Source organism: Coenobita brevimanus, chromosome 73 (assembly GCF_032717465.1).
Source record: "Coenobita brevimanus isolate Jiangsu-jjx chromosome 73, ASM3271746v2, whole genome shotgun sequence".
Taxonomy (NCBI): Eukaryota; Metazoa; Arthropoda; class Malacostraca; order Decapoda; family Coenobitidae; genus Coenobita; species Coenobita brevimanus.
In genome coordinates this window covers 33,620,374-33,648,307 of record NC_137026.1, presented here as the reverse complement: position 1 = coordinate 33,648,307, position 27,934 = coordinate 33,620,374, and the positions used below count along the sequence as shown (strand labels likewise).

The 27,934-nt window shown below is 43.3% G+C and overlaps 1 protein-coding gene across 1 annotated transcript in view; it reads right to left on the bottom strand.

Moving 5' to 3' along the window:
* Positions 1–27,934, bottom strand: part of LOC145407439 (uncharacterized) — a 447,869-nt gene that overhangs the window by 381,591 nt on the left and 38,344 nt on the right. The window contains exon 22 of the mRNA XM_080278366.1: positions 9,686–9,818. Coding sequence (XP_080134492.1) covers positions 9,686–9,818 — 133 coding nt within the window. The remainder of the gene's footprint in view (positions 1–9,685; positions 9,819–27,934) is intronic.

Genomic DNA, 27,934 nt, shown 5'->3' with positions numbered 1-27,934 from the left:
AAAACTCCCAGACAGAAGTTATAAAAAGCCTGACACTCCCGAGCCTCAGTGTGTGCCTCTCAAACACACGTGGGTAAATACTGTGTGAATCCCAAACAAGAGACGGTCAACAGGCTCCCAACACGAGTACACATGCGGTTTATGCGTCAGAATTAATCAATATGTGCCAGTCGAAATATTCATGGCCGCACTGGCTTTTGAATATCGTCGTCATCATCACTGCTACTATCGCCATCATCATCATCATCACTATCATCACCACTATAGCCATCATCTTCATCATCATCACTATCATGTTCATTATCACCATTATGACTAATGGCTTGAAAATCACCATCACCATCAGCAGCACTATCACCACCACCACCACCACCATCATCACTTCCATCCCCACAATCTCCTTTAAAGATGAGGTAAGCCAGGATCCAGAAACCAAGAAAGATAAAGGTGTGAGATTTCAACAGAGCAAATCCAGAGAAATAAACTACCTTCATCCCACACAAGAGAGAGTCAGCAGGCCCCCAGACCAGGGTACAACAATCGACATATGGGTCAAAAATAATCCATACGTGCAGGTCGAGTTTTTCATAATTTTGCTGCCTTTAGATGATGATGATGATGATGATGATGATGATGATGAACTTTATTACAGATGCTATTATGATTGTTACTACTGCTGTTGTTGTCACTGCTGTTTGATGTTGCCTGGTTTTATTTTATACATGCCAAAGAGACAGCTCGTATGTGCATCCTTGTTCGTCCATACCTGTTTGCGAATTACATTATGCACCGCACATTAGTCACGACCAACATGGAGCCACTTCAAGACAGTCTAGCATCTCCAAGCACACACACACACACACACACACACACACACACACACACACACACACACACAGGTCCTTACCATATCAAAGTATACACATCTCCCTCAATAAAACTCTCTCTCTCTCTCTCTCTCTCTCTCTCTCTCTCTCACACACACACACACACACACACACACACACACACACACACGCATAGGTCCTTCTTGTCGGTTTAACATCGACATCCCACCACACCAAGACAAGCTCCTACATGCACCTGTCTGTCTGTCTATCTAAACACACACACACACACACACACACACACACACACACACATACACACACACACACACATACACACACACACATACACACACACACACACACACGTACAAGGCCCCTTTCCCCTCTACACACACAAACATCCCTTGTAGGATTCACAGAAATGTCCCACCATGCTGACGGGAGGTCGTACTTGTCTCCACACACACACACACACACACACACACACACACACACACACACACACCCTCCTTCCCTCCCCCCCCTCTCTCTCTCAACCCTTGTCAGACCCACAGCGACGTCCTACCATACTGAGACACACTCCTACATGCACTTGTCAGGTAGAGAGATGGCGAGGCTTCATCAGAGGCGTGAGTCATGGGGCCAAGGCAGCTTCCACGGTGGACCCCTGGCACGTCGCAACTCCACTAACACGACGCAAAAACAACCAATGCTAATTTCGTCACACAAGTTCTTGATGCGGTGGATCTATACTCATTTCACTCTAACTTGGCCTAAAATTTTAATGTCTTGAATAATGAGCTAAGGAAAAAAAAATGAAATCTGGAATATGTCGCAATCCCACTAACACGACGCAAAAAAAAAACAATGCTAATTTCGTCACACAAGTTCTTGATGCAGTGGAGCTATACTCGTTTCACTCTAACTTGGCCTAAAATTTTAATCTATATGTCTTGAATTATGGGCTAAGGCAAAAAAAAAATTAAACCTGGAATATGATGTCTTAACCCCACCAACACGACGTAAAAACATCTGCTAATTTTGTCACACCACTTTTCATTCCACTCAAACTTGGCCAAAAGTTTCCATCTGTCCAAAACTTTAACCCTAGAATATGATGTCGCAACCCCACTAACACAACGCAAAAAAAAAAAAATAATAATAAGAATAAGAATAAATAAATAACTGCTAATATCGTCACACTAGTTTTACCCAACGAGAAACACTAACATTATCTCTCGTATCGTCACACTTTCAAAACAATAGCAATGTGACGTTTCATACTGTCATACCATCAACAACACATCAAAACACCACCTGCTAATATACCCACACCTGAGACAGACCTTGCATTAATAGGCTCTTAATAAAACAACTTAATACTGTCACACTGATCTTACTGTGTTGGATCTGTGACAATTGCAACACCTCAAGACCATAAAAAATATCTGCAATATCCCCATTTAATTTCTTCACCGTAGCTCTGAGTGTAACAGGCTCTTTGACGCTTCTGAATACTTTAACTCATGACGTAAACCTAATCTCCTCTCATACCGTCAAATCAATCTTTATATGTCAGGCCAGTGATGCCTTAGACTATCCCAGTGCTTAAACGTGGCGGCCGGTGATGGTTCAAACTAACATCACTAACAACACCTGTAATCATCCCCCACCTAATATCACACTGGCTCTATAAAGTGAAATGAGAGGCTTTATACAGGACAACCCTTGCTACTATCGGTACACCCATCTCAAAATGATAGCAGTGAGACGTATGGCTGTCACACCTACACCACCGCGACATATAAACACACCCTGCTTATATGGTCACACTAATTCTGCGTGTGATAAGCCCCATGACAACATATAAAGCTGTAACCCCAGGAGCATTCTGTATATACAACCCAGCTAATTATACTTTTAAATCTAATACACTAGGATATTGTTAACTGTTGCAAAACCACCAGCAAGACATCCAACCACTCTTTACGTCGTCACATTACTGGAGTTCTTAATGCGATAGGCACTGTATTCAGAAGGCCTTGGAAAATACAGCTATTACTATAACTATTACGTCAAATACTCTTATATCTGATCGCCCTATAATGCTTGAGACTTGCAATTTCAACATGACATAATAACAACCCCTGCAAATGCTGTCATACCAACTCAAAATATGACAAATTTATTGTGTTACAAAAAATAAAGTGGACATTAGCTGCTTCGCTTTAAAATCTCGCAACTTCTCCCAAGCAACAAAAATATCTCTTGCTCAGACATCAGACAATTTCTAAAAGTGACAGTCCCAAAATATCATCATAAAAGGATGGATATAAGTTGCTTCATTTGAACATGTCACAATCCCTCCTACACGCCATAAATAAACTTTTCCTAACACCATCACATCAATTTTGAAAGTGGTAGCCTCTTTTACCTAATATTTCTCCCCTCCACCCTCTTTTTTTTTCCCCCTGATCCTCCTTCGTTCTCCCCTCCTCCCTCTCCCACCTCAATCCTTCTCCCCACTCCCCACCCTCCCACACCCACAGCCCACATCAACGCCTCCTTGTCCCACCCACAGCTGCCTGGTATAATTAAGGGCGGCCGCAATTTTGCCTGGCCTCCTCCCACAACCATCTCTTGTTGCGTTATCACCACGTAATGACCTGGCTACTGTCCACCACACACTATCACCACACGCTATCACCACACAGTCACCACACACTATCACCAACAACTATCACCACCCACTATCACCACACATTAGCACCACCCACTATCACCACACACCATCACCACACTATCACAACACACTATCACCTCGCTACAATCCACCACCCACTCGTAGACTCAGCTTTCGTTTGTGCTTTCCTTGTTAATTCTACTCCCACAAGTTTTAATCCTTCGTAAAATAATCTACTCTTCCTTTTTATTTTCGTTGTTACTCTACGCTCACATATTTTCGTTGTTACTCTACGCTCACATCTTGTTTTCGTTGTTAATCTACGCCCACTATTTTAACTGTTAATCTACGCGCGCATTTTTAAACAGAGTAGTCTTCTCTCACATTCTATTTTCACTGCTAATTTACTCTCACATTTTATCTTCGTTGCTGTTCTGTACTCACATTCTTTTTTCGCCGTTAACAATATTTTCTTGAATCTGCCACAATTATTCTCATTATTTTTACCATGCAAAAAGAAAGAATCAAAGGCTGAAATCTTGCAAGAGTAGTCCCTCCCCAAGAAGTTACACGAAAGGCAAAAACCATTATCAATCTATACTCCTTCCACCCTAACTTGGCCCAGAGTTTCGTCCTTTTACAGACAATTTAACCTCTATAGTATCATAAGACAATAATACAGGTCTGCGTCCTTTCCACAGCACTTCTTCGTGACCAGCATTATACCAAGTGCAAATCCATTGTTACAACTGAGCATTCAAGGTGGAGAGAGGGTAATTTTAGGCCAAGTTAGAATGAATGTGGTATGGCGAATATTGTCTAAGTTTTGCTGTCTCTAAGCAGAATGGATTAAGTAGAGGATAGGTTGGTGGACTTGCTTATTATTTCAGCGGCACGTTAATGTTCTTTTACTTAGGGGGAAAAAAAGCGATGATAAAAAGATATGAAACACTAGGAAGGGTAAAGATGATTTTTTTTGGGGGAAGGGGTATGTAAAATAAACGATGGAATAATTTGTGCTTCCCCCCCTCCCTCTCTCTCTCTCTCTCACACACACACAAACGCACTCACACACACACACACACACACACACACACACACACACACACACCCTCCCCCACTCACTTACCTTTCCCCCTCATACCCACCCACCCACCTGGTAACCAAACCAAGTCCACCCACCCACACCCACACCCACCCACACCCAACTTACCCCCCCACCCACCCAACACAGTGCAGGTGTACAAATGACGCCACAGCTGTATCGTCATTTTCTGCACACTGTACACGCAACACGTACACCTGAACACACAAACACCACCCCTGACTTAGCAACTACCACCACATGCCAATCTCTCTCTCTCTCTCTCTCTCTCTCTCTCTCGTGACCCATACCATCTCTCCACTTCCTAAATCTTTCCTCCGCCTCCCTTTCATTCTCTACAATCAACACCAAATCATCAGCATACAACATCTCTCAAGGGAGTCCATTTCTGAAGTAACGTGAGAGGGTCCCAAGACTGGCCCCTGATGCACGCCAACATTCACGGAAAATTCATCGCTCAAATTTCCATTCACTCTCACTTGGGTGCAAGCACACACATACACACACACACACACACACACACACACACACACACACACATATCATGCTATATCACATCCCATAACATAACAACACAGCATAACAACATATCACATCACATCATCCCACTTCACCAAAAAAACCAATACTGATACATGAAAATTACCCAAATTAACGTAAACGTCTTCAATCCCAAAAAATTCTTGTAAGACTTCAGACTCACGGAAAGAAAGAATTCGAAGAGGCGGTTCAACGACGTGAGTGGGCGGCTGCAGGAGTGGGCGGGGAGCAGGATGGGCGAGTAGACGTGGCGTGTGAAGGGGACGTTGGTGGGGGTGGAGTGGCATGTGGTGTTGATGGTGGGCGTGCTGGCGGGGTGGAAGAGGGTGGTGGAGGTTTGGGTAGGGTATTTGAGAGAGGCGGCTGCATCGAGGAAGAACATGGGGTGGAAGATGGTGGATTCCTGTGAGATCCTGGCGGGGTCGGTCTTTCCCCATGCACTGACTACCCATCTCACATGCCTCTTAGCGGGGGAGGGCTGATCCGATGCAGTGGCCGGGTTGGCACCTTACACAGTCTTCCTGGACAGCCTTGCGTTCGTGGCGGCCCCCATCATCGCCTAATGGTGGTACAGAACGAGAGGGAAGACTCCACGTACCCCCACACCCCAACATTCGCCCAAACCCCCATCACGCACAATCGGGTGGGCTTTCGCGGAGTGGTTGGCAGAACAGTTGACCTTCCAATCCCCCTCCACAAAACCCGTGAATGACACATCAGTACAGGGCGGAACCCGACAGTCACGTAGCACACCCTCTTCCCCAAAACCCATACAGGACGCACCGCTACAAGAGGATGTGGCCCGACCCGCACAAGAGGGTGTCAGACAAAATGAAAGTCGTGTGCCTACAACACATGAGTTTAGGAATTCAAGACGGATGTATCATAGCAAAATGGTGAGCAAGCGCCACCCCCCTAACTGTTCCTGCAAGAGTACTTCACCCGCCACTAAACCCCACATCCCCCCACCCTCCACTTCAATACGCTCATTCCCTAACCCTTCACTTTCCCCACCCTCACTTTTCCCTATCCCTCCCTCTTCCTTACCCACCCCATCCTTAAGTTCCCCCTCGTTCTCACCCACTTTTCTTCCCACAAACATCCCCACCTACGCACCCGGCAAAATTCCCGCAGGCACCCCAACACCCTCCTCCGCCAGGTCTTCGGATCTTGTTTCGGTCCCTCCACCCTCCATCCCCCCCCCCCCCGCCTCACCGAAGGGGCGCACGACTCCTTGGAGTGAACTGTGGATCTCATTTTCCAGCGTGTGCCTCGTCTTGCCCCCGCCTCTCCGTGAGGACGAGGTATGGTTGAGTTTCCTGACACCTTCTGGGACAGGCCTTCAAGGCACTCCACTCCTTAATGGGGTCGCTCTCCTCCTCCACCTCTTTCTAGGGCAGGGTGGTTCTCCCCCTCTACCCCTTCATGGGGCAGGGTGGTCCTCCCCCTCTACCCCTTCATGGGGCAGGGTGGTTCTCCCCCTCTACCCCTTCATGGGGCAGGGTGGTTCTCCCCCTCTACCCCTTCATGGGGCAGGGTGGTTCTCCCCCTCTACCCCTTCATGGGGCAGGGTGGTCCTCCCCCTCTACCCCTTCATGGGGCAGGGTGGTTCTCCCCCTCTACCCCTTCATGGGGCAGGGTGGTCCTCCCCCTCTACCCCTTCATGGGGCAGGGTGGTCCTCCCCCTCTACCCCTTCATGGGGCAGGGTGGTTCTCCCCCTCTACCTCTTCATGGGGCAGAGTGGTTCTCCCCCTCTACCCCTTCATGGGGTAGGGTGGTTCTCCCCACAGAGAGGAGTGGGGGTGTGCCCAACTCAAACCCTACATCTTGTCAAGAGATGGGGTGTGGGTTGGGTGCACCGTCTACGGAACACTGCCTTGCCGTGGTGAAGCAGCCTGTGCATCCCAGTGATCAGTGGAGCTATACTAGTCAGGTGCAACCATACTAGGCAGGGCCACTGTGAGGGATCAGACTAAAAGTGTTCCATCCCAGCAATAACCTAACCTTTGAAGTGCTGCCTCAAACACTTTCCAAAATACTGAGTGTCTGGCATCCTCTCATCCCCAGCAGACTAAGTTATACTTCATATTATTTATCTTGTCTCTGGAACTGAGGTCTAGGGCTTGTATTCTCATCGGGCAAGGAGGCTCCCTAACACCTCTTCCTTAGTGATTTATTTTTGGATATGGGTGGCTAATGTCTGTATGTACATTATTTATGCAGAGCATGGCGATATCAGAGATTTAAGTACTTCAGAATAGGAAAGTAAGTGTAAAAAGCAAAATAAATCGCTAAGAAAAGGTTGTTAGTGAGCTTCCTTAACCGATGAGAATGTGGGCATAGGATACCAAGATGAGCACCGAGGCTAAGAACTTCAAGGCGTCCACCCACACCTTTACCTTTCCATTACCTTACCATCTAGCCATCTATAGTCTGACTCTTTAATCCCCTCAGGTCAACTCTGGAACTGTCTCCCTCTGTCTGTATTCCCTACTGCCTATAATCTCCAGTCTTTCAAAGGTAGTGTGTCCAGGCATCTCGAAATGAACGGATATTAAATTTGGCTGTGTTGTTTTTGTTTTTTCTTGTGGGGAATAATTTTGCGGGCTCCTGGCCTTTGGTTCCATCTTTCTTGCATAATAAAAAAAACTATATCACCTCCATGTCACCGTCCACTCTCTCTCTGCCTATGTCTGTCTGTCTGTCTGTCTCTCTCTCTCACACCACCTAGATGCAACCAACCAGATATTCGCTCAAACAAGGAGACGCTGTTCTACGTACAAGGCATATCAACAAGAGCAGAGACGAAAGAAAAAAAATCATTCAAACATTGTGCAACTCGAGCAAGAAGGCTTATCTGTTTAGCTGTGTGTGTGTGTGTGGTGCATGTGTGTGTGTGTGTGTGTGGTGTGTGTGTGTGTGTGTGTGTGCGTGCGTCTCTTCATCCCTGTCTGTTTCTCATCTGTTTCTTTACGACCTCTCTCTCTCTCTCTCTCTCATGCGCAACAAAATTAAATCCCTCTTTCTTGTCTCACGCTTGAGACAACTATTCCGAACTCTCTGCCTATGAGTCTTCCCATTTCGGCGGGTATGCAGCACCCGTCTCTGCGCGCGCTACACACACTCACTCACTCACACACACACACACACACACACACACACCTTCCTCCACAACAATCCACCCAAATAAATCCACGTAGACTCCCATGCATAAACACAGAACCGACTCATACGTAAGAAATCTGGTGGGAATTGGTTGGGATAGGGGCAGCTAAAATATAATGCTAGGGATCGAGAATACTGAATAGGGACGAATTGGTGTGCGTAAATATTGGCTGAGGAAATGTAATGTACGGAATGGGGAAAAATGATATACAATTATTGAAAATGTCTACTGTGAGGATATCTGAAGAGGATTTTGAGGTAAAGCTGTGTATTAGAGAGAGAGAGAGAGAGAGAGAAAGAGTCTTGCTGTGTGTTATTATCTTATTTGAAAGGATGGAACAATTATACATGAATTATACAAAGTGTGTGTGTGTGTGTGTGTGTGTGCGCGCGCGCAGCAGAATTACAGAAACCGATTTATGCACACAGTCTCGAAAATAATCCCACGAAGAATCTTTTACATACTAATTAATCACTTACCTTCAATATCACGTAATTATAAAGTGCAGAGACCCAATTACCATTATATAGTGCCTACAAAATACAGTGCCTAGTGTATGATGCATAGAAAGTGCTTGTATTCTCACTATAATGTAGGAGATGCAGCAAAGGTCTAATATAAAAGGGTGTACAGTCAAAGAAATAACTCTCTTCTCAGTTCCGTTTGAAGATAATTTACAACTGGCGAATTACAATGAAAACCCCTTATTTACAAGTGTGTGTTTCAGATGGTTCGATATTTCCGCTATGTATTCGTCAGACAATGAGAATATTCTTGTGTCTCTCTCTGTACCTATCTTTAAAAACATCAATGTGTCTGATTTATAAAAAGAAAGTCCCTAGAGTCAGATGTAGAGAAGAAGGACCTGGAGTTAAAAAAAATAGAGCCTAGAGCCAGGAAGTGTCAATAGAATGTGATGTAGAGGGGTGTTACCTAGACTCTAAGGTAAAGAAGATATGGTGTTATAGAGCATGTGCCTAGAATACGACCTAGAGAAGCACCTAACACCTAAAATAAAACGTAGAAGAAGAAAGTGACGTGCCTAAAATTTGTACCTAAAACTCAAGACATAAAGAATCAGCTCTAGAAATAAGACAGATGAAGCAGCACTAAAAATCTGACACTGAAGAATCAGCGCTAAAAATCAGACACAAAAGAATCAGCGCTAAAAATCAGACACTAAAGAATCAGCGCTAAAAATCAGACACTAAAGAATCAGCGCTAAAAATCAGACACTAAAGAATCAGCGCTAAAAATTAGATACAGAAGAAGCATCACTGAAAATCGCACTGAGAATCATCATAAAAATCAGGCAAAGAGAATCACCGCCGGAAATAAGGCACCTGGAATCCTCACGTACCTTAAGCCAGTCGCGAAGCCAGGTGACGGTGGGCTTGGGGTCTCCTGCCACCTCACACTCGATGATCACCAGGTCACCCTCCTCGGCGTCGATAGTGCGGGGCTTCCTCACAAACATGGGCTCTTTGTTGAAGCTGAGGACGCCAGAATAAGAAAGAAAAAATGGGGTTAGCAATGGGATATATTCACTAAGATTTAAGGCTAAGACTACAACTTGCTACCTACAAGTCAAATCCCACACTTCATGCAGAATCGGGTCTGTAACTCAGCATTTTCATTATGTTTGCGGATCAAGTAATAATAATTGCCTCTAGATAAGGAACGAAGTATAGTGACAACTCTATCACCAATGTCTCATACTAAAGCGCAGTTTGCTGCAAGTGTGAGAGACAAGGTATCAAGCTGGACAACATTTTCATCTACTGTCAGACTTCTAAATACAAACTTCAACTAAAAATGGCCTCACTTACCTAGTTTTTTGCACCACGATGCTGTTATTTACACTAAGACTAAGGACTAACTAATAATCTCACCACTAAAACGTATCAATATAATAACGATATAAAGTCAGAGGTTCACTCCCTGACTTCATCCACGAATTGTCAGTAACTATCGGCATCAAGAATACGGTCCATTTAGGTAATTTGCACGAAAACAAGGCCTAAGATTATTTTCTCCAAGACTTGAGAACATGTAAAATAAAGTCTATATCTACTGTCACACGTCTAATCCCAAATTTCACTTACGTCTCCACGCTCAATTTTGAAACTATGACACAAAGATGTAAAGAAGGAGGAGGAGGAGGAGGAGGAGGAGGATCATCATCATCATCATCATCAACATCAATCATCATCATCATCAATCACCATCATCATCATCATCCCAGCCCTAATATTAACCTATGTATCCAATATAATGAGCGAATGGTGAAAAAAATAACTAGATCTGATGTGAGAGGTGTAAGGCTGAGAGGGAGACCACGAATAGGATGGATGGACGGTGTGAAGAGAGCGCTGGATGCGAGAGGGATGTCTGTTGAGCAAGGAAGAGTGGCTGTGCGTGACTGAAATAAATGGAGAGAAATTGTGAATGAATAAATGATGACGCAGCCCTGGGGGGATATTCTCCCGTATTTGGTCTGATCAGCCAGTAAGGTCAGGTGCGGGTAAGGGGATGGGTCTAATATGATGTGGCAGGGGTAAACCAGCTCTGCTGTCGGGCCCTGCTGCGGATGTCACTGATTGCACTGCGCAGTTGACCCTTGTGCGGTGTGGTGCAGTGAGGATCTGTCCCTTCTCCCCTTTGGGGCTAAGATGCGAATGAATGTGTTTGAATGGATGAGTAAATGGGGAGTGTGTCGTCCTGTCTCGGCTACCTCCCTTTCCTTGGGGGAAGTAGCCTAGGTATACAGTATAGATAGACAGATAGATAGTATCCAATATCCCAGCATGAAACAGTACTGTACAAACACAATCAGAACAGTGTTGCCAATTACCTTTTCCTGCCGACACACCCACAGATATCGATTTATATATCCCATCTAACAATAGCTCAGTATCTCTATGTCCTCAAATATCCCAGCATGAGAGGGCACTCAAACAAGAGTGAGGGTATGTGGACGCTCCTATCTCTGACCCCTTGCATACAGATCACATATCAGATTATAGTATCGCTCTGCCTGCTTCCAACACAGCTTCACTTATGCATGAAGAGACACTAAATCAAGCATGTGGGTGGGTGTGCCGGGCCGAATCTCTCACACTACCCGGCTCAAGTCACACAACATGCAATCCAATGTGTAAAAAAATCTCACATACAGTACAATCATACACTTAAACTAGCGCCATCCGGAGGTAACAGTCTTGATGTGGGTAACACTTTTTCACGTACATGATTCTCACCCTCGCCTTCAGACAGACAGACAGAAGGACAGATATGAGGTTTACACTAATTGATCTAGAACAGAGGCATTTGCATAGCTCAACTTCGTCGCTTCACTACAACATATATATATCTCTTTCGTTCTATCTTCTGACATTTCTAAATGGAAGACATATAACCAAATTAGGACACGTTATTAATTCCCAAGATAAAATATTTTCAACCCGACTTGCTTATTCCTGTTCTACCTGTTATATCTTTTCAACACTTATTTTCACATGAGTATAATTCTCGCTGATACAGACATAACGGTATATTTACCACTATTAAAACCTGAAAGCTTGTTTATGTCAAGGGTCCAAATTTGCCAGCATGAGGCGGACCTAAAACAAGGATGTGGGCGAGGCAGAGCACCTTCCTCCTGGACCATAAAACACGATACCGCTGATGATTTGTACCCTAACCCGCCCCTTCGTCAGCAGCTAGGTAGAGGAAGGTGCAAAAGTTCTCCTAATACAGTATGCTCCTCTCCTACTCCTCAATTCCCTCTGGTGGCTAATATACTAAGCTGAGAATAGCCTGCTTCTCTGCCCTTACTTGGACAGAGAGAGATTAAGTTGCCTAATATTTTATCTCTACGTCTCATTTCCCTTTGGTGGCTAACATTTTAAAGTTAAGAATGGCCTGGTATGTATCTCTGCCTAATATTTCACTTTTACTTCTTACTCTCCTCTCTTGGCTAATATTCCTAAGCTGGGAGAGGCTTGGTATGTTTCTCTGCCTAATATTTCACCTCTTCTACTTTTCACTTCCCCCTGCTGGTTAATATTCCTAAGCTGAGAGAGGCTTGGTATGTTTCTCTACCTAATATTTTACTTCTGCTTCTCACTCTCCTCTACTGGTTAATATTCCTGAACTGAGAGAGGCTTGGTACGTTTCTCTGCCTAATATTTAACTTTTGGAGAGGATGGAGGGTGAAAGACTGACGAAGAGAGTGTATGTGAGTGAGGTGGAGGGGGAAAGAGGGAGGGGGAGGCCGAGGATGAGATGGAGGGATGGGGTGGAGAGGTATATGAGAGAGGGGGGTGTGAGTTGGGAGCAGGGGAGTGAAATGGCGGGGGACAGGGCGACTTGGAGGCGATTTGTTTGTGGCCACCCCAAACGGGACTGAGGCGTCTGGCAATAGATAGATAGATAGACTTCTCACTCTGCTCTGTTGGCGAATATTCCCAAGCTAAGAGAGGCTTGGTACGCTTCTCCTTCTAATATTTCACTTCCACTTCTCACCCTCCTCTACTGGTTAATATTCCAAAGCTGGCAGAGGCTCGGCATGTTTCTCTGCCCAATATTTCACTTCTGCTTCTCACTTTCCTCTACTGGCTAATATTCCTAAACTGTGAGAGGCCTGGGATATTTCTCTGACTGATATTTCACCTCTAATTTTCGCTTCCCTTTGCTGGCTAATATCCCTGAGCTTTGAATGGCTTCCTATGTTTCCGCCTAATTTTTCTCTTCTGCATCTCACCTTCCTCTGCAGGCTAATATTCCAGAGAGAGGTTTGGTATGTTTCCCGAACATTTCACCTCTCCCACGTCTCTCTTCCCTATGATGGTTACTATTTCCAAGTAGCAAAAGGCTTGGTATGTTCCTTTGCCTAATTTTTCACCTCTACTTTTCACCTCCGTCTTGTGGATAAATATTCGTATGCTGAGGAAGACTTGGTATATTCCACTACCTTGTACCTCACCTCATCTACTTCTAATTTCCCTTTGCTGGCTAATATTCCTAAGCTGAGAGGAATCTGGTATTCTTCTCTGCCTCATATTTATCAATGCCAGGTTAGAGTCAACGCACTATATCTCCCTTCAATGCATGACACCACAGCAAATATAAACCAAAACACAAAATAGTAATCTTGAAAGAAAGAATCGACCATCCACTACAGGTCTATAAATGAACCAGGGATTTTTTTCTATTTACACAACGTTAAATGTAAATGAGCTTTGTAAATTGCCTTGTTACTCGAGGGGTGATCCTTTGAGACTTTCATTATCTTCCTCTTAATTTACATGTACAGAAATTTGCATACAGGTAACTGGATGAAGATGATTATTATGACTTCAGGTGAGAATGCAAGGTAAAAATGTGTGTGTGTGTGTGTGTGTGTGTGTGTGTGTGTGTGTGTGTGTGTGTGTGTGTGTGTGTGTGTGTGTGTGTGAGAGAGAGAGAGAGAGAGAGAGAGAGAGAGAGAGAGAGAGAAAGCCAGGCACCCATGAAATACGAGTGACAGATAAGGTGAGAGACTGACTAGGAGACTCACCACTCACCCTCTATCACCACCCACTATCACCACACCACTCATCTCACCCTCACCACTTACCTACTCTCGCTACCACCCCTCCCTCATCACCCATTCACTTTCCTCACCACTCCATGTCTCATCACACTTGACCCACTCATCCTCAACACTCACCACCCTCACCACCAAAGTCCTCACCACACACACACACACACACACACACACACACACTCCAACTCATCACTCATTAAACTCACCCCTTTTGCACTCTCACCACTTCAGCCACCAACGCAGCACTCAACAACATCAGCAGTCACACACACACACACACACACACACACACACACACACACACACACACACACACACAACACTAGCAAATACAAACATATACTCTGAAAACATTTGCACTTTCGCTCACAATAGCTACTCCTCTTAACCCTCTCTCTCTCTCTCTCTCTCTCTCTCTCGTCTCCAGGTACAGCTCAGTAATGGTTCTGTCTTGAAGTTAACGTTATATCTTATTATACACAAACTTTGCGATCCTATACTCATTATGTCTTTAAATATTCTTCCGTATGTGGTCTCTCATCTCTATAAATAAATAAATAAATAAATAAATGACAAAGTGACTGGGTACTCAGAACCGAAACTTACTATACTCTTTTTACTCTAACTTGGCCTAAAATTACCATCTCTCCACCTTGAATGCTGAGTTGTAACAGGTGATTAACACTAGATTATGATGCTAGTCACGAAGAAGTGCTGTGGAAAGGATGCTGAGCAGTAATATTTTTTCTGCCATTAAGCTACGTGAAATGAGCTACCGAAGGACGAAAATCTGGGCCAAGTTAGAGTAAAAACAGCACAATTATCACCAGGAAAGCTGCCCCTCATCCCACCCCCCGCCTGGTGTGGTATAAAGGTAGGTGGTGGTGTGAGTGAGCTGCTTTACATCCAGGCGAGCCAAATATGGGGGCTAAACCCATCTCACGAGGCACCACCGCTCCCCCACCTAAACCCACCTCATCAACTCACTCGACAACTGTGTTAAATGGGACATGAGCACAATATACTCTTTTTACCTTAACTTGGCCCAGAGTTGCGTCCTTTTGCAGCTTATAACACGCTGGTCAGTTGCAGAAAAACACAATCCTACTGCTCTACATCCTCTCCATAGCACTTCTTCGTAATTAGCAACCTATTTTAGTGTTCAAGGTGGAGACACCGTAATTTCTGGTCAAGTTAGAGTAAAAGGAGTATAGGAGAGACCGCAATTTCAAGCCAAGTAAGAGTAAAAAGCGTATACCTCCAATGTTAGCCCACTTCTTAGACTGCTTACTGAAAGATACTGTCCATATTTGATGAGATTATTTCTAACGCTGAATACCTTTCACGAAACTCACGGCCCCATATAAACTTATTTGAACGTCCAACACTATAACTCAAAGAATCTGGTGTTAAACTGTGTGACAGGATCAGTGAGAGAGGTTAAATAAAGGACTTTCATTAGCCCTCTGATTGGTAGGGTACTCCATCGCTAAAGAGAATCATGTGACGTTAGCAATAAAAAAAAACTTATACTCTTTTTACTCTAACTTGGCCTAAAATTGTCATCTCTCCATCTTGAATGCTGGGTTGTACTAAAAGATTAACACTTCAAGTTGGTGCTAGTAACGAAGAAGTGCTATGGAACTGATGTAGAGTCGTAGTATTGTCTTTTACCGCCACTGGGCTATGTGAAAAAAGCTGCAAAGGCATTATAACCTAGGCCAAGGTAAAGTAAAAGGAGTATAGTTACAACAATACCAGGGAAATGATTATGAGATTACAAAGCACCTCTTCCTTAGCGATTTGGTCTCCCTATTACACCCTCAAACTTTCCTGTGTGTTATAGCTTCATATTCTCCCTATTACACCCTGATACTTTCCTGTGTGTTATAGTTTCATATTCTCCCTACTACACCCTGAAACTTTCCTGTGTGTTATAGTTTCTCATTCTCCCTATTACACCCTCAAACTTTCCTGTGTGTTATAGCTTCATATTCTCCCTATTACACCCTCAAACTTTCCTGTGTAATAGTTTCTCAATATTATAAAACGTTTCATTGATACAAGATCGTATTTGCCAACAATATGAAGGAATAAATAAGTACGAGGTGCGTGGACATCTTAACCCCAAGCTTCCGAAGTTGGCAGTGATATTTTTCTTTCTGCAAATGGGATGAATCTGAGGGCAGGCAAAATAAGTTCACCACAGAATCACCGGCAACATTCTCTCTCTCTCTCTCTCTCTCTCTCTCTCTCTCTCTCACACACACACACACACACACACACACACACATACACACACAAAACCTCCAACACTTCAATACGTCATTTTTTTCCTGGCTACTATCTTATCCTTCTTAAAATTCCACGCCAAAGAAAGAGGCATCATCTTTCACTGCCCCTTCACCCCAAACAACCCTGCCCAACACACCAGATACCCTCCAAACAAACAGTGAACTCGCCTCGGCACTTATCTCCCTTGCTCCGTGCTTAGAGGCCAATGACGTCAGAGGCAAGTTTGTTTACAATGTGAGATGCTTACGTCACAGAGGTACCGGAACCATCGCGAACCCTCTACGTATTCTCCCCTTTCTCCATTCCATTCTCTCACCTGTCCACCTGTCTGGCTATCCATCCATCTATCTGCCTGTCTACCTATCTATCTATTCATCAATCTACTGGCCTATCCATTCTGTTATTTCAACTACTATTCGTCTATCTATTGTTACATTTTCGTTACACATTTTGCTGCATTTTTCAACATACTTTCACACATTACTAAACACGTTACTTTGATTACAAAACACAAAAAGTGTGACAAAAATGTGACACTATCCACCCACCCATCCATCTATCCACTTCACTCTTCCACTCCATTTAATCGTCCACCAATCCATCCACACATACATCCATCCATCCATCAATCCTTCCATTCGTCTATTTATCAAGCTAACTATTTAAAACGAACTTTGGTTGTCACAGTGCAAAAACAGTCGCTTGTTTAAAAGTCTCCAGTATTTCCATTCTTTTCTATCCACCAATTCATTATCTATATCTAGTTATCCGTTTCTCTTTCCATCTATCTATCTATCTATATGTCTATCTATCAATCAAAGTTTATTTATCTGTGTCTATCTTATTTCCTTCCCTTTTGTTTATGTCTTAACAATGTTCCAGTGAGACAGACCACGACATCTATCTATCCATTTATCTAAAAGTCCATCGACCTATCTATCTATCTATCTCTTTCACATGTCATCTACATCTAACAACGTCCCTATGAGCCCAGTCCACGACATCTATTTATCTATCCATCCATTCTATCTATCACTCAACCAGAACCACTTCCAAGCCTTTCAAATTAATATATATCTCAGGTAACTCAAGATTATTATGCTCAGGTGAGAGAAATTCCAAGAGCCACAGAAACAAACTCTCTCTCTCTCTCTCTCTCTCAGAAGACGCTGTATTGCTGACAGTACGAGTAATCACAACAGCAACGGGGCTAAACTGCATTAACTCTCTCTCTCTCTCTCTCTCTCTCCCCCCCTCTCTCTCTCTCTCTCTCACACACACACACACAATACCGCAACATCCTTCCCTATATAAAGCAAACCTCTCACGCATCAAACACCCTACCATTTCTATCAGCTTATAAACATGGAAACTGATAATGATAAGGGAATAAGGACTCAGGACTCGTATCGTCGTTCCCTAACACCTCTTTCATAGCGATTTATTTTCTTTAATACCCCTTGCCTCTTCTGTATTATATAACTCCTTCAAACATACCCATACTCAAAATAAATCAAAGTATAAATGAAGTGTAACCATGCCGTACCCAAAAATAAATCGCTAAAGAAAAGGTGTTAGGGAGTCTCCTTAACCGACGAGAATAAGGGTCCAGGAAGCGTCTACCTAATGACCTTGGAGTGGCACACACACACACACACACACACACACACACACACACACACACACACACACACACACACACACACACACACACACACACACACACACACAAATACTGGAAAAAATTACGGCTTGTAACCTCTCTCTCTCTCTTTCACACACACACACACACACACACACACACACACACATAAATACTGGAAAAAATTAGGGCTTGTAACCTCCCTTCCTCTCTCTCTCTCTCTCTCACACACACACACACACACACACACACACACACACACACACACACACACGTAACCAAACTCCAATACAGTAAGTCAAGCCTCTACCTTAAGGAACCCTTCTGACTGGGACATGCGTCAGATCTATTCCTTTTAAGACGCGGGCAAGACTAGACGAAGAGGCCACATATTTCCACAGGCATTGTCTTACGAACAATAGATGGCGCCACCACACTCTTACCGTGACGAGAGAGAGAGAGAGAGAGAGAGAGAGAGAGAGAGAGAGAGAGAGAGAGAGACGATGATGCAACAAGTGGGAAGGTTGAAGAGTGAAAGTGTATTACAACTCCAAATTGTCATTGTACCAGGGGGCATACCTCTCTCTCTCTCTCTCTCTCTAATTAATGTGAAGGTCGGACCAATTTGTAACGACTGTACGACTTGCGCATCTATAGCACACACACACACACACACACACACACACACACACACACACACACACACACACACACACACATTATCTCTCTCTCTCTCTCTCTCTCTCTCACTGCCATATTTAGCCCCTACAATGAGGTGGTGAGTTCTCGCCATACCAACGCAACCCTTTGGAGCCTGAGGCGAGAGAGAGAGAGAGAGAGAGAGAGAGAGGGGGGGAAGAAGGAAGACGGATGGATGGTGGGAAGAGTGGAGGAATGGAAGTGGAGAAGGGGTAGGAAAAATGGAAGGGAGAGAGGGAAGACAAGGAGAGTAGTGAGGGAGGAGGAATGGAAGGGGAAGGTAGGAAGGGAGGGAGGATGGAAGGGAGTAAAGAGAAGGGGGAGGAGAGGAAGGAAGGCAAGAAAGGAGGGATGAAGGATAAGAGGGGGGTGGAGAAGTGGGAGGAAGCCGCCAGGGAGGCAGGAAGGGAAGGAAGAAGAAAGGAGAAGAGAAAACGGGAATATGGGGGGGAATGGAAGGGGGAGGATGAGAAGGAAAGGAAGTAAGAGAAGTAGGTGGACGATTTTACTCAGCTCAGGAGTAGCTTTCCTTGATCCAGCAGTTAAAAATCGTCTATTATCTTCTCAAATCACCTTCAATTACACGATGTCTTTCCTACTTTTGCAGTACCATTAGACGATTTTACTCGGTGTAGGGGAGAAGTTACTGAAGGGTTTAATTACAGTATTTTGACTTCCTCAGATGATTTTATTCAGTTTAAACCCCTCCTATTGAAGCTATTACATTCTAGTTCACGGCAGATGATTTCTTTACGCTTAAAAGTATCAGGTCTTTCAAGGATTAAAAAGATATAAATTAAACCTAAGAGTATCTGGGTGTAGGTGTAAATATAAGGTGCCTGGCAGTACCTTAAGCCAATGAATTTAAGGCCACAGGGGCATAAGAATACGGTCTTGGAGATGAAGACGAGGATGGGAGTAGAGTTGACTTTTATTTACAGTGCTCTCTCTCTCTCTCTCTCTCTCTCTCACACACACACACACACACACACACACAAAACCTCTACCCACTTTCACGTCAATCCTCTTGGCTCAGACTCACTCCGTCAATATTTGCCGTTTCTAATTACCCGTTCAGTGTTGGTGCCTCTCAAGCTTCATGGCGAGAGTTAAGGTGTTTGTTTATGTCTTGGAGTACTATTTCAGAATCATTATTATCTTTATCCTTATCATCGTCTTAATTGTCCGCATCATTATCAACACCAGTACCACCATTAGCAAGAAAAGCGTCATCATTAACACCATCATCAACAAATCCTTACCATCATCATCACCAACTCACCCACCATCATCATCAATAACAACAACCATTACTTTAACCAGTGTCAGTACCATCATCATCATCATCATCATCATCTTCAGCATCATCATCACCATCACAGACATTTCTATTACCATAAATATCATCACCATCACCACCATCATCATCACCATCATGGACATTTCTATTTCTATCACCATAAATATTACCATCACTATCACCACCATAACACCACAACCAACACCATTATCACTTTCAATACCATTACCATCATCATCATCATCATCGTCATCACCACCAGCATCATCACCATTTCTATCACCAAAAATATTACCATCATCACCACCAAGAGGATAACCATAACCAACACCATCATTAACAACCACTACTATTACCATTCTCACTACCATCATCATCATCATCACCATACCTATCACCATCATCAACTAATTCAGCTCAGGGAAGACTGCATGGTAGAGATCAGCATGACGAGAATTACTGTAACTTGATCATTATAAGCTAACCGATGAATTAGAATGATAAGAATGCTGAAGGTGTTTGATAGATGGATAGAAGGACTTAGAATTCTTAGACACACCTGGCACTTTGCAACATGCTCTCTTGTAGTCCTTCTACAATTAATGTACCAGGTAAAGATATTATAATACTTGGTTATAAATCCCTCCCTAGGCCTATAAGCAGTCATCTTCTGTATTACAAGTTCAGAGAAGACATGAAACTCCAACCCTCCAAAAATCAGTAACTCAAGACGCTCAACCTCCGTAATGATGCATCGTTCTGAGAAAAGATAAGCATCGATATTATAAGACCACTAATTCAACGCCAGACACGAATGATAAGAATGGCATCCAACCTTTCAGTATTGCATCGAATATTCAACAGTACCACGCGACTAGCCTTCGGAGTACTGCCAAAGAGATGAGGACATTACCTTTTGTGTGAGATCAGCAATTCTTTTCATCTATATTACTCCTACGCCAAACCCTGACCTTTCTTCACTCCTTGACCTTTCCTCACTCCTACCTGACCTTCGCTCGCTCCTACTTCACCTTTCCTCACTCTTACTGGGTATTTCCTATCTCTTACATCATCTTTCCTCATTCTTACTTCATTCTTTTACGTCAGATTACAAGAATGTACATAAAGTAATACGCCTAACCGGGCATAAGTACAACAATCGATTCTCTCTCTCTCTCTCTCTAACATCATCACTATTAAAAGTACACCTTCACTTATACACGAAGTTTGGTGGCTTAGGAATATTTTCAAGGTAGTAGACAAATCTGAATGATAAGTGCAAAGGATTTCTATAAGAATCGTGGGAATTAGGGCGTAAAATTGGATGCAGTAAGGATGTGTGTGTGTGTGTGTGTGTGTGTGTGTGTGTGTGTGTGTGTGTGTGTGTGTGTGTGTGTGTGTGTGTGTGTGTGTGTGTGTGTGTGTGAGAGAGAGAGAGAGAGAGAGAGAGAGAGAGAGAGAGAGAGAGAGAGAGAGAGAGAGAAACCCTAAACCAAATAAACCTCACCAAATTCTCACCCTTAAAACAGCAACACATATGATCGAAAACAACCCACATGCAACCCCTCTTCCCCCCCCCCCCCATATTTGGCCGGCGTATCCATTTTCCTGATCCTGCCGATACTATAACATTTTTCTCTACTTTTTTCCTGCGTGGGTTCCTTAAGTGTTCATATAGACTACGTACCCTGTCATAACAAGCAGTTCCCTTCGACTTTTCACCGTTGTTCTTGTTCACGTACCGTTATCAGTGTTATGCGCTGCTGTTTTTACTGTTAATGTTCTTAGTGCGTAAAATTTGGCTGTTGTTCTGTTCTCTGTTATGTTATGTAGTCGCCTTTGATCTCTATGTTAGAGTTAATATCGTTTCCGTAGTTATTAATGTTATGCTTGGCTGTCGCTTATTAATGTTCTTGCTGATGATATAATGTTGCAATACTGTTCTGTTCTCTTTTGTTATGCAGTCCTCTTTGATCTCTGTTAGCATTCTTGATATAGTTCTTGTACTGTTATTAGTGTTAAGTGATGCTTTTTAAACTGTGTTAATGTTCTTGATGGTGAAGAATGTGGCTATATTGTCTGTTCTCTGTTATATTATGTTGATGTCTACGTTATCTTTATTAAAATACTGTTCTCTCTCTATCCATTTTATGTGTTGATGTTTTTCCCACTGCCCTTGGCACTGGAGGGAGAGAGGATATGTGGCTATAATTTTAGACCATGTTTTCTCAGCTTTTATTCTGCCATATTTCTTCTTTTATTCTTAACATTCCTCTGTCCTCTTAGGGGTCCTGTGCTGATATCCTGATTGTTTATTTAAGCACTATTGTTGTTACTGTTTGTCACTGCTTTTGTTTTTGTTGCTTATAATGCTGTCGATGGTCATGATGGTGCGGGAAATTAATATTTTTTCTTTTTCTTGTCTTTCTTTTTTCGTAGTTCTATTTTCATTATTACTGGTGCTAGTGTTTTGTTTTATTTTATTTATTTACTTAATTGTTTTTCGTTGCTGGTGTATGGGATGTACATTTACTTTTGTTCTGGTCTGTCGTTAATGATTTGTTCTGTAGTGACTTCTGGTGATACAGTGGCTGCTGTTGTTGTTGTTGTTTCTCTTGTTGCTCTTGTTGTGGTAGTAGTGGTGGTGGTAAAATTCACTATTATTATTATTATTATTATTGTAGTTATTACTATTATTATCATTATTATTATTATTATTATTATTATTTTATTCCTTGTCTCTGTTCTCTATGACCCATCCTCGCCTCTCAAGTTCCCTTTGACCTTGAGTTGGTGTTTTTGTTTACATTACCGTCTTCTTACTGACGTTCTACATTGCACGAGACAACATGTTAAATTGATAAAAATAGTAGTAGTAGTAGTAGTAGTGGTAGTAGTAGTAGCAGTGGTAGCAGTAGCAGTAGTAGTAGTAGTCGTAGTAGTAGTAGTAGTAGTAGTAATAATAATAATAATAATAATAATAATAATAATAATAATAATAATAATAGTAATAATAATCCGGCTGGTTAGAATCTCCCTCAGGTATTTACGCCCCCACACGTGTAGAGAAATTAAAACCTTGAAAGACCATATAAGAATATCAAGAAAAATTAATTCAGGTGGATTCTCGCTTCCTTAATATCGAACCCGAGACACGAATAGGATGTAAAAACTTAAGAGATCAATAATCATCGTCGGGTGAATTAGTGACTGGTCTAGACGGTAAGAAATCCCAAACGTGTGAGAGGATTATTACCCGAGTCTGTACCAATTTACGTAGGTATTCTGTAGAGTTGTGAGAGGATTATTGCCCGAAGCTGTACCAATTTGTATATGTGTTTTGTAGAGTTGTGAGAGGATTATTGACCCAATCTGTACCAATTTATGTGTTTTGTAGGGTTGTGAGAGGATTATTGCCCGACATTGTACCAATTTGTATATGTGTTTTGTAGGGTTGTGAGAGGATTATTGCCCGACACTGTACCAATTTATGTGTTTTGTAGAGTTTGTTGTGTGTGTATGTGTGTTTTGTAACGTGTTTGTTTGCCCTCTTCCCTTTCCTTTTCAATCAAGCTACCACCAGAGGATTTAATTCAACATCCAACGATTTCACTCAACACTAGACGAGATTATTCAACAGACGATTTCACTCAACACCAGCCTGTACCTCTTTATCCATACCTTCCTAACTACCTTCCATCCCTCTTTCTTTCCTTCACTTACTTTTTCATCTATCTACCCAATTACCACACTATCTATCCACCTACCTATATTTTACATCAGAGGAGTCAGTGAACGCCCCTACACACTTTAAAAACCGCTTCTGAGACAACTAACCGCTTCGTACCGAAATGGAACCTCACACAGTCCTTGCATGTTAGGCTTGTCTGGGACCAAATATTTATATAACACAGAATGCACATAAATTTCTCCTTCCCCCCCACCTCTCTCTCTCTCTCTCGTCACAGCTATCGAGAGACTTTCCATCTGTCAGCATATTTATACAACAGAGAATGCACATAAATTTCTGTCCCTCCTCTCTCTGTTTATCTATCTATCTGTCAGCCGCTCGAGATGCATACCCCCTCATCAAGGATTTAAGTGTTTGTCTTGAGATATGTGTACTCACGGGTCTTTGTCTTGAACTGCCCACTGTTAACTGAAGGCCAGATGGGGTAAGGGGGTGTCTACGCTCCCTTTCGCTCCCTGTTACGCTCCCCCTTTCCCCCTGCTACGCTCCCCTTTGCTCTCTCTCCTACTCCCTCGTCCCCTTGCTATCAGTGTCTCTTATCCCTTTGTGGTTCGTCTACTGATCCCCCTGTTAGTGTTTAGACATTAGATATATCCTGATTTTCTTAGTAATGATGCTACTTCCTTTCTCTTCCTGAATTGACAACATCTCTTGGCTTTCCTCTTCCAGTCTAGACATTATCCTTCTTATTTCTTCTTTTCCAGTACAGGCATCATCTCACATGCTTCTCACAGCACAAACACCCTCCTGCGTCCCTCATCCTATATAATTAAATTCTACCTTTACCCTCTTCTCTCTTTTCCCAGTACAATCATCTCACACTCTTCTCACAGTACACACACACCCTAGCTTCCCTCATCCTATATCTAAAAATTCTCCCACTTCACCCTTTCCTAGATCATTATACCTTCCTGCCGAATCACTCACAGAAACAGTCTATCATCTCTTCTTCTAAATAGACATCAACTCCTCCGTCGCTCTTTCACAAACATCGTCTTCCTGCCTCAAAACCTACCTAACTCCCACCTAACTCTTTTCCAGAACAGATAGCCAACCTTCCTGTTTACTCACTCACCAAACAGAAGGCAATTTAGAGGCTCTACAATCTTTCCACGGCACTTCCCCATGACTAGCATCATATATTAGTGTTAATTTAATCATACAACTCAGTATTCAATATTTAGAGATGGCAGTGCTAGACCAAGATAGAGTAAAAGGAGTATTGGTGACTATTCGCACGTCATACATTCATTGCGGTAACTTTTATTTCTTCGACGCGCACTCTTTCTGCGTAGGAAATCCCGTCGCACTACTTTGCTCTGCGTAGAAAATCCCCCCGCACTACCAAAGCTAAGGAAAAAGTCAAATTTACGCCATTCATAAATTACAATCGTTTTAGCAATTCTGACATATATATTTGGACATGTTAAGCAATGTTTCTCCTGTATTTTCCTGTTTCTGGATCCGTCATCTCATTTACAGCAGTGGATGATAACTATTACAAGGATCACTATGACAATGGAATATATGTAAAATTTCCACAAAGAAAAAAGAGAGTTCCCACAATTTCAAGCAATAAATCACACTTACTCTCCCTCAGTCATTTTTTGCCACCCTCTCTTAAACCGCCATTCTCAACCACCTTACTTTCGTGCTCACTCAAGACCCACTTCACGCATGTGCCCAAGCTCGCATTTCAGGCTCTCTGTTTGGCAGGTCAACAGTGAGAGAGAGAGATTAAACGCAGGAGGAGGAGAGGGTGAGAGGTGAGAGGGAGGGGTCGAGGTGGAGAAGGTGAGATGGAAGGACGGGTGGAGAGGTGAGCTTGGTAGGGTAAGGGCTCAAGGTTGCAAGGAGGTGAGTGTGAAGGGTGGAGAGGTGAAGGTGAGAGGGGAAAGGAAAGGAGAAGGAGGGAAAGGTGACTGAAGAAGAGAGAGGTGATGGTGAGACGGAGAAGAGGGTGAGGGGAGAAGGGAGAAATTAGGGTGATGGGAGAAGAGAGAGGTGAGGGTGAAGGATGAAGGGAGAGGTGAAGGTAAGGGGAGGAGAGGTGAGGGGGAGAGGAGAAGGATCTAGAGGTGAGGGTGAGGGGAGAAGGGAGACGTGAAAGTGAGGGGAGAAGGAAGAAGTGAGGATGAGGGGAGAAGGAAGAAGTGAGGATGAGGGGAGAAGGGCTAGTGAAGGTAAGGGGAGATGAAATGGAAAATGTGAGATGAAGGTAGGGTGGGAATGAAAGGCTGGAGGGAGATGAGTGAAGGGAGAGATGAGGTTTGAGGTGCATGGCTGAGGTGGAAATTCTGGGTGGATGAGGTAGAATGGGGGAGGGAATGGGTGGACTGGAAGGAATGGTGAGTGGGTAGTGGGTGGAGAAACAGAAGTGGAAGGCTGAAGGTGGGATATAAGGGTGGGTTAAGAGTGAGTGAGATTAAGTATAAGAGGTGGTGAAGTGTGAGGTGGATGAGAGGTTGGGGTGGAGAGGTTAAGGTACGAGGGGAAGTGGAGGGACTGGGTGGAAGGTACTGGGTGGAGAGGCTGGGCAAAAGGTATTAGGTGAAGGTATCTGGAGAAGGGGCTGGGTGGAAGGTACTGGGTGGAATGTACTAAGTGGAAGTTACTGGGTGGAAGTTACTGGGTGGAAGATACTGGGTGGAGGGACTGGGTGGAAGGTACTGGGTGGAAGATACTGGGAAGATACTGGGTGGAAGGTATTGGGTGGAAGGTACTGGGTGGAAGGTATTGGGTGGAAGGTACTGGGTGGAAGGTATTGGGTGGAAGGTACTGGGTGGAAGGTATTGGGTAGAAAGTACGAGGGGGAAGGAATTGGGTGGAAGGTACTAGATGGATGGTACTGGGTGGAAGTTACTGGGTGGAAGGTATTTGGTGGAAGATGCTGGGTGGAGGGGCTGGGTGGTAGGTACTGGGTGGAAGGTACTGGGTGGAAGATACTGGGTGGAGGAGCTGGGTGGAAGGTACTGGATGGAAGGTGCTGGGTGGAAGGTATTGGATGGATGGTACTGGGTGGAAGGTATTGGATGGAAGGTACTGGGTGGAAAGTATTGGGTAGAAAGTACGAGGTGGAAGGTATTGGGTGGAAGTATTGGGTGGATGGTATTAGGCAGAAGATACTGGGTGGAGGGGCTGGGTGGAAGGTTTTAGTGGAAGGTACTGAGGGGAAGGTATTGGGTGGAAGATATTGGGCAGAAGGTATTGGGTGGAAGGTACTGGGTGGAAGGTACTGGGTGGAGGGGGCTGGAGTGGAAGATATAGGTTAGATTACAGAGAGTGAAAGATAATATTGAGGAGAATCAGGTGGAAAGACAAGACTGGAGAAAACGAGACTGATATATTAGGTGGTGGGGGAGACTAAAATGGAGAGGCGAGAGTGGAAGAGATGAAGTGGAATAAACGGGGCGGAGAAACTGATCCAAATGCATCAAGTGGAAGGGTGGATGTAAGAGACTGAGTAAAAAACTAAATCATGAATGTTACGTGAAAAAGAAAAACGAATTGAGATAACACAATTGGAGACACGTAAAAGACTTGAAAAACCTAAATGAAATTGGTATGGGAATAACAGAAGCATGTAGGGAATAATCATTACCACCATTACGACCACCACCACCATCACCAACACCACCAACAACACCATTATCATCATCATCATCATTTTATTTAAAAAAAAAAAAAAAAAATCTAAGGAAAACTAACATAATGCAACCTGTCAAAATATGCCACATCTCTATTCTTTCTTCATTCAGGTTATCAAAATCTCATCTCCACCCCATGCGCAATTCCCCCTACAATAACATGATTAACCTGATTATATCGCCCTTGCAACATACATGAGACATTGCCACTCAATCACAAAATAAAGGTGAGGAAAAAGAAAAAGAAAAGAAAAAGAAAAAAAAGGTATTTTATAACCCTGTCATTTGCAACACTATTACTGTACATTCTTCATCAATTCATTTTGAGTCCCCCTCCCCCCAAAAAATGTACAGAGTAATCATGAATTACTTTTCCGGTAATGGTGAAAAACTGCCATAATAAGAAAATTTAAAATTAACCAATCCAGATATGACACCTGTGAAATGTCTGATGAACTGAAATGGAAACGAGTGATGCTGGAAGTTACTGCAAGAATAAACAAGAAACCATTATAAAAAAAAGGTATACTATTTTGAAATCAAGTTGGCTGTTTTGATACATAAAACCTTGCCTTACTTATCCGCATCAGTTCAGTATTGAAATTCAAGAAACTATCACTAGAAAACAGAGAACACTCTAATAACGAATTCAGCAAAATTAAATGTTTAAGCGTGAGTTTATAAC